The sequence below is a fragment of the Triturus cristatus genome, chromosome 5_2 (assembly GCF_964204655.1).
Source record: "Triturus cristatus chromosome 5_2, aTriCri1.1, whole genome shotgun sequence".
In the NCBI taxonomy this organism is placed as follows: domain Eukaryota; kingdom Metazoa; phylum Chordata; class Amphibia; order Caudata; family Salamandridae; genus Triturus; species Triturus cristatus.
This window is the reverse complement of record NC_140588.1, coordinates 449,429,111-449,442,105: the sequence shown is the minus strand read 5'-3', so window position 1 is coordinate 449,442,105 and position 12,995 is coordinate 449,429,111. Positions and strand designations below refer to the sequence as shown.

At 41.2% G+C, this 12,995-nt stretch overlaps 1 protein-coding gene across 1 annotated transcript in view; it reads left to right on the top strand.

Annotated features, from left to right (window-relative positions):
- The window catches only part of HUS1 (HUS1 checkpoint clamp component), a 210,935-nt gene that overhangs the window by 107,559 nt on the left and 90,381 nt on the right, over window positions 1-12,995 (top strand). Inside the window, exon 4 of the mRNA XM_085607393.1 lies at window positions 2,623-2,730. Coding sequence (XP_085463519.1) covers window positions 2,623-2,730 — 108 coding nt within the window. The remainder of the gene's footprint in view (window positions 1-2,622; window positions 2,731-12,995) is intronic.

Below are 12,995 nucleotides of genomic sequence, written 5' to 3'. Positions count from 1 at the left end.
AAGTGTTAATCTACAGTGGCATTTAAACTATGAGACTATAACAGTCAGAGACATTTACTCACAACTTGATAACAACAAGCATGAAACTTTTTTATTTATTTACAGAATACAGACAAACGCATTAACTTGTATTTTAACATGTTTTTACGGATCCGTCCTAGCACTTAAACCATTACAGCAAAAACGTTTTTGGAAAAGTTAGTTGTGGGGCCATTTATGATATCTAATTCATGGTGTTCGATATCCATTGTAAAGTTGAGAAAAAGTTTTTATTATCTGCTAAGGAGTGGGCCAATGCTTTGCAGACTTTTTGTTAGTATCTTTTTATACAAAACAAATTACTTCTCTTCGACAACACTCTTTTTAGTGGATACTCTTATCTAACCACAGATTACTCACCTTTTATAATATCTGCAGGTTCCATACTGGATCCAGGAGATTTTTAAGTGTAGCCCCTGTGCACCCATAGATGGCGTCATTCGGCTCCGCATTGACTCCACTCTGACTCCAATCTGCCCTGTTAATGATGGCTGGAGCTGCATATAGGTGCCAGTTTCTTTCTGGACACAATCGGATGTAGAGCCCAAAAAACAATTGTTTGTGGCAGTGTGCAGGTCTCTAATTTAAGACATTTTTAGTTGGAAAAGATTCCATTCCACAGAATGTGTAGGTGCAATGCCAGTGAGGAATATTAGGTTAGATAAAGTATCCACCAGAAAGAGTGTTACCAAACTTGTTCTTGTGATGGATACTTCTAACCACATATTTATCATGTTTAGAATACATACCAAGGCAGTTCCTCCCAGGGTGGGTCTATGGAATAACTTGGACAAAAAGTCCAGACGGACCGAACAACAAAAATGCCCTTACCATTGGACTTGACTGTGAAGGCACTAATGCTTTGTGAATGTGAGCACTGATGCCCACATAGCAGCCTGACAAATATGTAGAACAGACTCTCTACGTGCAGGCATACTGGTGGCAGCCTTAGATCTGGTGGAGTGGGCCCTCAATTCTTCTTCTTGGCTAATGCGTAGCAGATTTTGATACAGAGCACCATCCACTTAGATATGGTTGTCTTCTGCATTGCCGTGCTGCTTTGTTCGAGAGAACCCCACAAAAAGTTGATTTTCCTCCCAATGGTTCTTGGTATCATCAATTTAAAAGCTGAAAGCTCTTCTGGTGTCCAAGTGATTGAGTCTGTCCTCATCTTTTGAGGGGTGAGGTGGGGCAAAAAACATCAGAGTGATGGAATGTTCAACGAGAAAGGAAGTTACAACCTTCAGTAGTAAGGTCGCTCTAGGCTTCAGTGCCAATTTGTCTGGAAAGGTGGTAGTGCAGGGCAGCTGGTAGTGCAGGGCAGCTGGACTGACAAAGCTTGAAGCTCACTCGCTCAACGAGCTGCGATGTTTGCGATGAGAAGACCATCTTCAGGCTCAGAAATCATGGTGTAGAGCTGTTCAGTGGCTCGAAAGGGGCACACATAATGAAAGTAAAAACCAAATTAAAGTCCCACTGTGGCATCACAAAAGGTTTAGGAGGAAACCTATGGGCGAAAGCTTTGAGAAATTGCATCACAACAGGTGCTTTGAACAAGGATGGTTGGTCTGAAAGGGCTATCACATACCTTTTGCGCTGTCCAGTGCAAGTTCTTGCTGGCCCAAATGCAAAATAAATAGTAACCTGTCCGACTGTTTAACATTTAACAGGGCTGCGTTACGGGCGCCTCACCAAGCCAGAAACTTGTCCCAGCTTCCAGCATAAATTTATTTTGTAGAAGGATGCCTTGTCTCTAGAATGACATCTGTTACTTCAGGAGGTTGATCGAATAAAGCCAACAGCTGCCGTTCAGACTGCGTGAGGTATAGATTGAAATTCCCGGCTGCAGGACCCTGCCCAGCTGTTGCAACAGAAGATCCTACCTAAGCAGCAGCCTGATTGGAGCACAAATGGTCATGCTCAGAAAATCTGGGTATTTCCAGGTACCTCATTCTCTTGACCCAATCCGAACCCACAAGTATAACTTGGGCCAGGCCGTTCCTGACTTTGTTCAGAATTAAGAGCAGGAGAGGCATTGGCAGGAAGGCTTGATCCACTCTAGGTGGAATGCGTCTCCAAGAGAGAGCCTTCTTGGGAAGTCTAGCGCTCAAGTGTTAACACTGCTCTTTCTCTGTGGTGGCAGAGAAATTAGCCAGGGTTCTACAGATTGCTGAAAGATGCCATGTGCCGTCTCTGGGGCAGAGCGAAGTCAATGCAGAGCTGTAGGATCCCACTTGCACACAGGGTCTATGCTGAAAAATCATCCAGATCCAGTCTAGTGTCTTGGAATATTCAAAAGGTGACGAATCCGGGGTTAGAAGTATCCATCAGAATTCTAATTTACAGAATGTTTTATTTAATTGGGAAAATGCATGAACATTTTTTTAAACATCTTATCACCTCCTGCATGCCTTTTTTGGAAATTGTTCATCAATTATTGAATTCTTGGGCCAGAAAATTACAAAGGCTCGCAATCTGTTATCAATAATCATTATTAGGATAATATGACTGCTTTTAAAAAAGCACTTAAAAATGTCCTTGAAGATTATTTTATTGATTATTTAATTTTTTTCTCATTGGAAGCCATCGTTGTCTAGCAGTAGCCGAATTGTTACACATGACATTCCTGTTGGTGTTATTCCCAGGAGGCTTTGGCATGACTTCAGAGAGCCTAGCGTGCCAGACTTTGATGTGAGTAGTTTTTCCATTATGTATTTTACTGGAATTTACAAAGGTGCATGCTATTGTGATTGATGTTTCTTACTTTCAGTCCGAGTTCTGGATTGAGAAATGTACGCATTTTAATACCTACTCATGAGATTTTTAGGTTTGGTACAGGAGATTGCTCTTATCTATAATACACTGAGGGGTGTTGGATCAGCCTTCCTGAACGAGCAGTTGCTTTGATTCCGCTCCATTCACCCATTACTTAAAGGCGGTGTTCTTTCACATCCTGAATCAGGCCAGGGGAGTGTATTCGACTCTTCCAGTATCCTGTTGACCTTTAGGTGTATTATTCCGATATGGAGTTCTTTTATGTTCAACTCAATTGCACGAGGTGCACTATTTTCTGGAGCAGCAGCAGCCATTAGGGACTTGATGGTGAATGGAGAAGTCAACTTGCAAGGAAGGTTTTCTCCACTAAAATCAACAAATTCCAAATGATAACTCTGTATACGTTTAATTTCGTTTCTAAGTTTAGTCTCTTTACCGTCTTTTCTATATTTAAATTATTTTGCAGACAGTGCACACCCACAGTATATCTTCTTTCTCCTTTAAGTTTTTTTTAATTGCAGAGTTTACCTGATCACCTTGAACTAGGTCGCCAGCCCCTTTGCAACTTTGGTATAACAGTAATCAGAATTTCTGGTCTTCTTCACTCCTGCTCCGACAATGTAGTGTTGCTGTGTATGTACCTCTGTTCTCCTGTGCACTCCCCTACAGCCTGCTAGGCTGGTGCATGCATTCTGCTTGGTATAGTTGTGAATTACAAAATCCTTGTGTAGCCTGTAGATGTCATTTGCACGACTGGGTTTCGGGTAGGCCTCTGTTTCACAGCTGTTGGATTTGGTTCCCATCAGGACTTGGCCACAGTAGCAGACATCCACTTGTGGAACTTCTTGACATCTTTGCTGGTCTATACTTTTTAAAAATGTTGTATTCTTTTTTATTATCGCTTGGCACACCAATAGAATGTGTTACAGATACAGAGGTGTAAAACAGTCAATGAATTACGTAAATGATTACATAGTTAAAGATCTTTCCCTGCGAAATATCCCATCTCCTGTTGCCCCTTCCACCCCATGGTTTAGTTCCTTCATGGGACCCGTGCCCGAATATCATCTAACTATGCCTATACTTGTCCCAATGGGCCCAGATCTTTTCCCATTTTTTGGGGCATCCTCTGCTTTTATACTTAACCTTCTCTGCCCGCTGACACCAATCCATGTCGTGTTCCCAGTCCCTCACCCTTGGTGGGGCCTCTGCTCCCCACGCCTGGGCAGTGTTTCTCTTCGCAACCGCCAAACCAGCCCAAGACAAATTACAAGGTATTTGGGCCACCACTCCTCCCCCCCCTTAATCCTAGGAAATTCCACCTTGCTTCTAATGGGACCTGGTGACCCATGGTTGCAGCCGTAACCCTGGTCACTCAATTCCAGTAACACTTGATACTTGGGCCGGCCCATATAATGTGAAGGAAGAATCCAACATCCCTGCATCCTCTGACGCAACGATTGGAGTCTTAATGGCCCCACCTGTATTGGAGTGTTATAGAGGCATATGACCCATGCAGAATATGGATCTGAACCAAGCAGAAGCACGAACGGATGGCAATCTCCCTCGGGCATTGCAAAGCCTCCGCCCAATAATCATCATCCTCCAGAAGCTCTACGTCTGTTTTCCATGCTTCTAATAGGGTTCCCAGGGGGTCTGGCAGAATGTTAATACGTTTCCGGTAAGTATAGGAGATGACATTTTCCTCCATCGGGTCTAGACGCAATCGGTCTACAAGGGGACAGTACTTGGGTATCTTTGACCCTTCTGGCAGGTGGCTCCGCAGAGCGTGTCGCAACTGTAAATACCGGTTGTCAGGCCAGACTTAAAAAAGGGGATTCTAGCCAAGAAACAAATTATAGTATGGTCATCCTTCTTGAATTTGAGGTTAAATATTATGAGTAAATATTCTTTACTCAAATAGAAAAATAGGCTCAATCATTAAATCTAACTTCATGCACGCAAATAGGATTCACATCCGACAGTAACACAACTGATACTGGCATTAACAATGATGCCATATATGTATGGTCTTTAAGGAGTGGCTCGAGTTATATTCTGGTCGAAATTATCAAGATAGTGGATTCCAGCCCCGTTACTGAGATCTTATAGTCATTGTATTGGAATAAGTGGATTCAAGATAAACTGACCCACAATGGTCATATTTCAAAGAAGATCATGACAAAAAGAGACCGTCAAAAGGGATGTGTGTTGGCTCTGCTCCTTTTTAACTTGACCACAGCAGATCCATCTGAGACCGTTAAAGTGGATGGCAGTTGCCCAATCAGGTTAACAAAGCTCTCAACTTCCGTTTTCAATCTCTTCAATACGACGATGAGACCATCATTTTAGACAAGACAGTAAGGGGCCTGCAGAGGTCTCTGGCGGATTTACACACCACACTACAACGCAATGAATAAACAGACAAAATAAATCGGAAGTTTTGGTTTTTCCCCAAAAGGTGTGATGTCAAAGATGGCACACTGGTAAAATTCCAGTTGCGAAAAATAGAAAATATAAACTAGTTAGGCATGTAGATCGAATATCGTGGGTCAACAAGTGAACATTTTGCCTAGTTAAAAAATAAAGTTGCTCCGTTGATAGGCCATTCTGCGTCTTTATAATAAATTACAAGCTCCATCTATTAAACTTTTATTGACAGTTATAAATGTAAAAGTATTACCATCTCTTGATTGTGACTGGCTGGCCTTTCCTGTGAAATGGTTAGATCATGTTTAATGCAGTTTTTAAGCAAAACTTTGGTTGACCTAATTCGACCAGCCAAATGCAAATTAGGTTAAAGCTTAATGTGCAGCAGTAATTAATGTGCAGCAGTAATACTCAAGGTGATGTCATAATTTCTAGCTTGCTGCTACTCACTGCGCCATTCTGGAGAGACATTCCCTTAGGATTTGCATCTACTTAAGGCTCAGAGCACTCTACAGTTACAATCCCTTTTTTGAGACACCAACATCATAGGTATTTATCACACTGGCATGAAAAAAGGGTCAAAGCACTGTTTATTGTCGACATAGAGGCAGTGGAAAAAAAAGTTCAGATTATATTTCTGGTAGTTTCTCAGAAAAGAAACTGACAAACTATCTATATGCTTCACTAGTGAAAACAACACGCGCATGCGTGGCCACTACATAAATGTCATAGGAAACATTAATTATGCTATGCCTGCAGTAAGTCATTACTTAATATTATGCCCTTACTATTGGTCAAACGAAGACAATTGCTTAGGCCTCCTTTCATTATTAAAAGTTGCTGCCAAGCCGTAGTTTCACTGAGGTTCACATTCAGCGGCAAAGATTCACACGTGACTGCTAATCTAATTAAGTTTATGAATGCAGCACTGATCCGACTCAGTAAAGAAGATTGCAATTAAAATTCATCAATTAAACTTCGTGAAATAGAAATTTGGATAGTTTTACATTTGATAAGTATTTATTGTTGGGATTTGAACTGATAATTGATATTAAATGTTTTGAGCAGGTTTTATTTATTCAGAAAGTAACACACCTTAACTTTTTATATTGATGTGTTTTATACGCTGCTTAAATCGTTATTTTCTTGCTGGCCTTTATATTTGAGGGTTTGTGCGTTCATTGCATGGTTGCAATTAATCAGTCATAGACTAAGTGAACTGAACTGCACTGCAAACACTGTTCAGTCTATCATCCAACTGATTACTTGCAGTGGTCACTATAGCAATTGAAGAAAGCCAGATAGAAGGATGCTTTGCAATATTCTGTGAGCTCATCACACTATAGGAGAATTAACCACATACACCTTTAACTCACTTCGGAGGCCTTGATAAAGGATGCCCTCTTTATTTCTCGGAACCAGTCTCAACTACAACTTGATTGAATGTGGTAATATAACTGCAAATCTTAAAGGCCTTGTTTTAAAGTTAGAAACTCAACATCTGCAGAAACTGTATGTAACTTTCTGTCAAATAATTTTCACATCTGATCACAAAAGGCAAAATGATGCACCCGTCTCACCACTAGCGCAGAAGGAAATACCGATTTGACTTGTGGGATGAGAGTCCTTGCTATGCATTGAGGGATCATCTGATGGATATATCACTGCTATTGAGATCACTGCTCTGTCATTTTGTTGAGCACAGTATAATAAACTCTGTTAAATTGCCTAAAATAACACAATAAAAATAACACAAAGGCAACTTTAGTTAGATCATCTGAGAAGGTTTGCAAAACAAATTTGATTACGATATAATGGGAAATTCTTTGGATCTTCAGACAAACTCTCTGGAGGTGCTCAGGATAGGACTGGAACCACAGAGGGAGGCAATGGTCATGGACCTGAGCTCTCATTATCTGAAGGCAAGTATACTTGACTCACATCTGCCTTCAACAAATTGACTATCTCTTACTTAATTGCAGCTAACTGTGAGCGGAGCGTCTTGTTCTCTAATTTAATTACATCAACCTCTTTAAATTTAGTTATGACTTACAAGATTCACAAGAGAGGGAATCCATTGCTAAGGTGGGGTGGTTACGTGTGTTATGTAATCGGTCAGTTTACACTAACCTTGGGTGCAGGATCCACCAGATCGATTATTTTTCCATGTTTTACCACCAACACAAGTGACCGCAAACACAAGGATAATGACGGCCAGTGGCAGAAGCGGAGAAGGAGACTAGGATGAGAGAAAAAACCATACGCAGGACTCCACCACTTTGCCTAGTCAATTCTGTTGGTCAAGGTAGTGGATACAAGATAAAGAAATATCTTAAGTATCTTGTCATTTAGAGGGCTAAGCTAACTGTGATTTAATAGGTCTGAGCACTCACTCGCTGTAACCACCTCTTTGAACTCCAATATGATACTAGCAATGCCTGAAAACTAAACATACAACAAGTATCTCAAATATATATGTGCATTAACATATCTCCCTATGGTTCTCTAATTGCCTGAAGACCCCAGGGGTGTGGAATTTTCCAAATAATCTAGTTGTCCAAGGGACAAAATGCCACTGAGATCTACATGTCCTGTAAAATCCACTTGTCCCACCTACCCCCGTTCCACATCAAACCTAAGGGCTCCGGCTGACAGAGAAACATTAATATATTTTTGCTTTATTAAAATCAGTAAACCATTGAATGCTGTGCAATAATAATGCTAAAGGAAAACTTGTCAAGCGATATTATCGCGTCCCTGCCCCCCTGCGCCCCCTCCCCTTAACCCTGACGGCAATTCTTTTATTTCTATTCCCCTTTTTTCCATTTTTTTTTGGCTGTGTATTTATTCCCACAAAATACGTACATTTCAAACCATACATAATGTACTAATTTACCGTCACCCTTGGCTGTGTATTTATTCCCACAAAATACGTACATTTCAAACCATACGTAATGTACTAATTTACCGTCACCCTTGTAAAAACTTATGGGTGGGATATAAAAGGTGTCAGCCAGCGTGCCTCCTGCCATTTCCCCCTCACTTTTGCAGCTGGCCAGACGTGAGCCCTACGTTCCTTGCGAATCGGTAAGTTGTATCAAAAAAGAAACAGCAAAGTTGGGAGCTTCCTTTAATAATAAGAATCGTTTTTCGCCAAATGTACCCTCTTTGCAACAATAATCAATTGTGTAATGTATATTTGTCGGTGTGTTTACGCAGTTATGGGCTGAAAGTTAATAGCTCACTATTCTATATTAGGACTTTAAGTTATAAATTGCAAGTCACCAACGGATGTCTCTTTTGAAAGCATTAATCTGCAGATATGTTCCCATCCTATGCACTCTGTAATCGACTTTGTACATGTTCTTTGCAGCAGGCATATTAACCCTCTGCACTAACTTCACCGAGGTCACAACCTCAACTATACAAAACACGGATCTTTTCGCCAAATGTACCCTCTTTGCAACATTTATTAATTTTGTAATGTATATTTGTCGGTGTGTTTATGCAGTTCTGGGCTGAAAGTTAATAGCTCACTATTCTATATTAGGACTTTAAGTTATAAATTGCAAGTCACCAACGGATGTCTCTTTTGAAAGCATTAATCTGCAGATCTGTTTCCATCCTATGCACTCTGTAATCGACTTCGTACATGTTCTTTGCAGCAGGCATATTAACCCTCTGCACTAACTTCACAGAGGTCACAACCTCAACTATACAAAACACGGATCTCTTTCCAGGATGGTAATTCATCACACGAGTTTTCTACACATTTCTGTGAGACCTGGTAATTGCCGGCGGAAAGAAACGCTGCAGCAGGTGCTTCGAAAGCTTTTAGTGCTGGCTGCGCCGTGTGCGACAATGTTTTTTTGCCCATAAGCCAAAGGAGTGAAAGTGTAGGAGTCACATGTCACCCATACTGGTAGGCAGTAGTTTAAGAGTGCTTGGTGTGGAGAAGCACAAACGCAGAGTCGAAAAAGAAACATCAAAGTTGGGAGCTTCCTTTAATAATAAGAATCGTTTTTTTCGCCAAATGTACCCTCTTTGCAACATTAATCAATTTTGTAATGTATATTTGTCGGTGTGTTTATGCAGTTCTGGGCTGAAAGTTAATAGTTCACTATTCTATATTAGGACTTTAAGTTATAAATTGCAATTCACCAACGGATGTCTCTTTTGAAAGCATTAATCTGCAGATCTGTTTCCATCTGCGGTATGAAGACTCCGGACCCGCGATGTTAAACCCGCGTTGCGATGGCAGCGCGTGAATCTGAATTCGTTGTAATGGGTGTTTCCCCCATGAAGCGGTGGTAGCGCAGCACGCCTGCTTGCGATACGCTTTTTTGACGTCCTCATCTGAGGCGCCGAGGCGGGCCAGGCCTAGGCTTTTGTACTAATTAATCTACCCACGCACGGTTGCAAAAAATATAAATAAAAGAAAATCGCAGCACCTCCGTCACAATATCACACAATTCAAGCGGGCAAAACTGCTTATTTTACCTGAATGCTTATTGCAAGCCTCGTGGCGGCCACGGACTACTGCTTGCAGAGGCTGAGTGACGTTTCACTCCCCCAGCCAATCACTGGCTAGAGCCCAGTCATGGGCTGCTAGCCAATCAGATGCCACCAAAGGCTCTCTGCAAGCTTCGGATTGGCTGTGAGCCCCAGAGTGCCCACAGCCTGTTGTTTTAACGTGATTAAAACGTGATTAATGTCTACATGTCCTTCGGACATAAATAGACAATAAATCTTCTTGCCCGTCAATATAAACAACATGGTTCGGGCGTCGGGCGATATGATTCCCCCACCCCTGAGACCCACTGCTACACTACTTCCTGTGGAAAATGGGTTATAGTGCTACTTGAGGTGTAGAACTGTAAAATAATCACTTATGTAAACATTGTGTTGTAGCCTACTCTCAACAGTTATAGGCCCATATTAGAACTCTACTACCTTGTACGTTACTTTCAAATATACATATGAAATAATCAGAGAATTCTTCTGGTCACTTCACAGGATCTTCCTAGTAGAATATACGACCCCAGTCTTATAAGTTCAGATAAATGTTCAAATATATAGTTCATTTTCATCAACAACACAACTTTCCGGATACTTCTTTATATTCCTAATGTCCATCAAACAGTCCTTTAGGACGCAATAATGGAATGGAAATTGTGAGATTCATGCAGCAAGATCCAGGTTGCCGTAATATTGTAACATGACCGCCTAGCAAAGGACATTATGAACCATGAGGAAGGTGTGCCCGGTAATCCAGGATAGCTACAGTCTCTAAAGAACATACAAGAGTTTGTGGCCTGCTGGGACTCGTAGTTCATTGCCACCATGGTGCTCCAGGCTGTGACCACGCACACTCTCAGTAAAGACAGCACCAGCACTCCGTGATGATCGGCATCCTTTCTTTTGCTGAAAGGAACCTAGCACAATCAGATTTTCAGTCCTGCTTGGACTGCATGAGCCAAATTAAGGAGTAAGCATTACCGTCAACCCATCTTCCTGACAAATGGCAGCGCAACAATGCCATGCACTCAGGCAGATTGCCTATTTAGGCACAGACTGCAAACCAATGAGCTTGCTTCATCCCACACAGCGTTCAAGGCTCCCACTTCAATTGCCTTTATTTGATGAAGTGGCTACATGCTCCCTAAAAATGTCCCATGGTTGCACGCTTGGAGGGCTTTTAAGGATTTCAAGTCCACAGAGTAAGCAGAACTGTATTTCAGCACTGGAATGACTATTTTAAGACATCAGATTTAAGAGCAGTTGGCGAGAGAAGAAGTTACAGTTTTAGGTTATCGGTACAGCACACACCTCCCTCCAAGGAACAGCAAAGTGCCTCACAAAGAATTTCTTTATTGGAATAGAAGAATCTCAAACCTAGGGTGCTGTACACAGGGTAGTGAGGTATTTGGGTCCGGGTTGACATTACAATAATAAAAGCAGAAAATATGGGTACATGTGATTGGAAATATTTTTGGAACTGAAATGTACTTTTTGAATGTTTATTTTTCTCCTCTATATTTTGAAGCACAGGCACATTCAGTGATTTGTGCATAATCACACAACACAGCTAGATCACATCTTTGGTTATTAATTTCAGACTATAATTAATGTACAACATATTAAACTTGAAGCGTGATATTAAACTCACCACAATAAATCATGGAGTAAGAAAGGCAAAGTTTATTTTTTTGCTCCACTAGAAATATATTTTCTGAAGAAAAATGCATTGTTTAGATGATTATCAAAAACTCGGATATACTAGTCATTTTCCCCCAAAAATAGAAACCTTCGTTTTAAAATGCAGTAATACATACACACACTCAAGCCCTTCAAACTTTTCATTACTTACAAGCAGAATTCATGTAAAAAATACTATGGAATACTGCAGGTTTGTACTTCACACACATTTCTTTTAAACCCAGAGAACATACTTTATTTCTTTCCACATTTTATCACAACTTCAGAAACCTGCTAGTATTTCAAATTAACGACACATCTAGGTAAGTTATGGAAATAAACTGCATATTCTACAGCATAGTTCGCATAGATGGAGGGAGCTGACAAAACTAGATCATTCCCAATTCCACTGATACAGTCATATGAAATTTATCACACTACGGGCGAATTTATCACAAGTCCTCATGTTTTCATGATCCATGCTTCCATCAGCTTAATTCAGTGAATCAGGCAAAACACCCACGTCAACCCCCAGGCCTTATCAATCTAAAAAACACACATTTCAGCAGTTTATAGGGCTGTAGGTCAGCCCACATGTTGGTGGGCAGGAGTTTGTGATTTGTTTTGCGCAGAAGTTGTGTTCTTCCACTGAAATACTAATTTCCCTCCATGGAGCTGAGATTATTTGTTTGTTTATCCAGCTACCTGAGCCAGTAGCAGTATGCTTTCTGGAAAAGAGCCGGTAACGAGCATAAAATGTCAAGCTTGCAATGGAATTGAATGTGATAATTTGGAAGGAACACATGGCTCTGTTAATCTACTAAAAATGATTTACGTAATTCACGGTTTTTCTTTTTCTGTGGCAGAACAGACTGGAGGAGGGCAGTCATGAGGAATGTATTTCTTTTCCCCCCAATTGAAGCACCCTTTGCTTTCCATCATTAATTTTAGACTTCAGGGTGCAGTTGTGTATTTAAGGACAGTATGGGATGCCCAGGGCTACACTAATCCACATGCTTTTTTTACATGCAAAGTGGTGTAAAAATAATGGTGGTTTTTATTTTTAATTTCCTAATTTTTTTTTTTTTTTTTTTTTTTTTTTTTTTTTATTGAAACCGTTTATTGCAATCTCAAGTATATACAAGTATGGGCCTACAACCTTCCGGCCGGCCGCTAAAGTGACAGAAGCAAATGACATACATACAATAAGGCACCTGACTTTGCAGAGACGATAAAGAGGAGGTATCAATAACGTAGGCCACATGACTCTGAGCCCACAATACGGTTTCGTTTTATACCACACAACAACATAAAACCACACCCGCAAGGCAACCCGCGATCGAAAATGACGACACGTGCTCCTCCAGTGGGGGACCCCAACCATCCAAAGAAATCCAGAGAGGGGAAGGGAAACAGATCCGGGACTGGGAGAACAATGTGCCCGGGGCTAAGGGAAGGGGTCAACTAGGGGGATGGAGCTGGTAAAGTGGGAGGCAACGACGGCGGCTCGCAAATACCCCCGCGGTAGGCGTTCCAGGGGCCCCATATCTTCA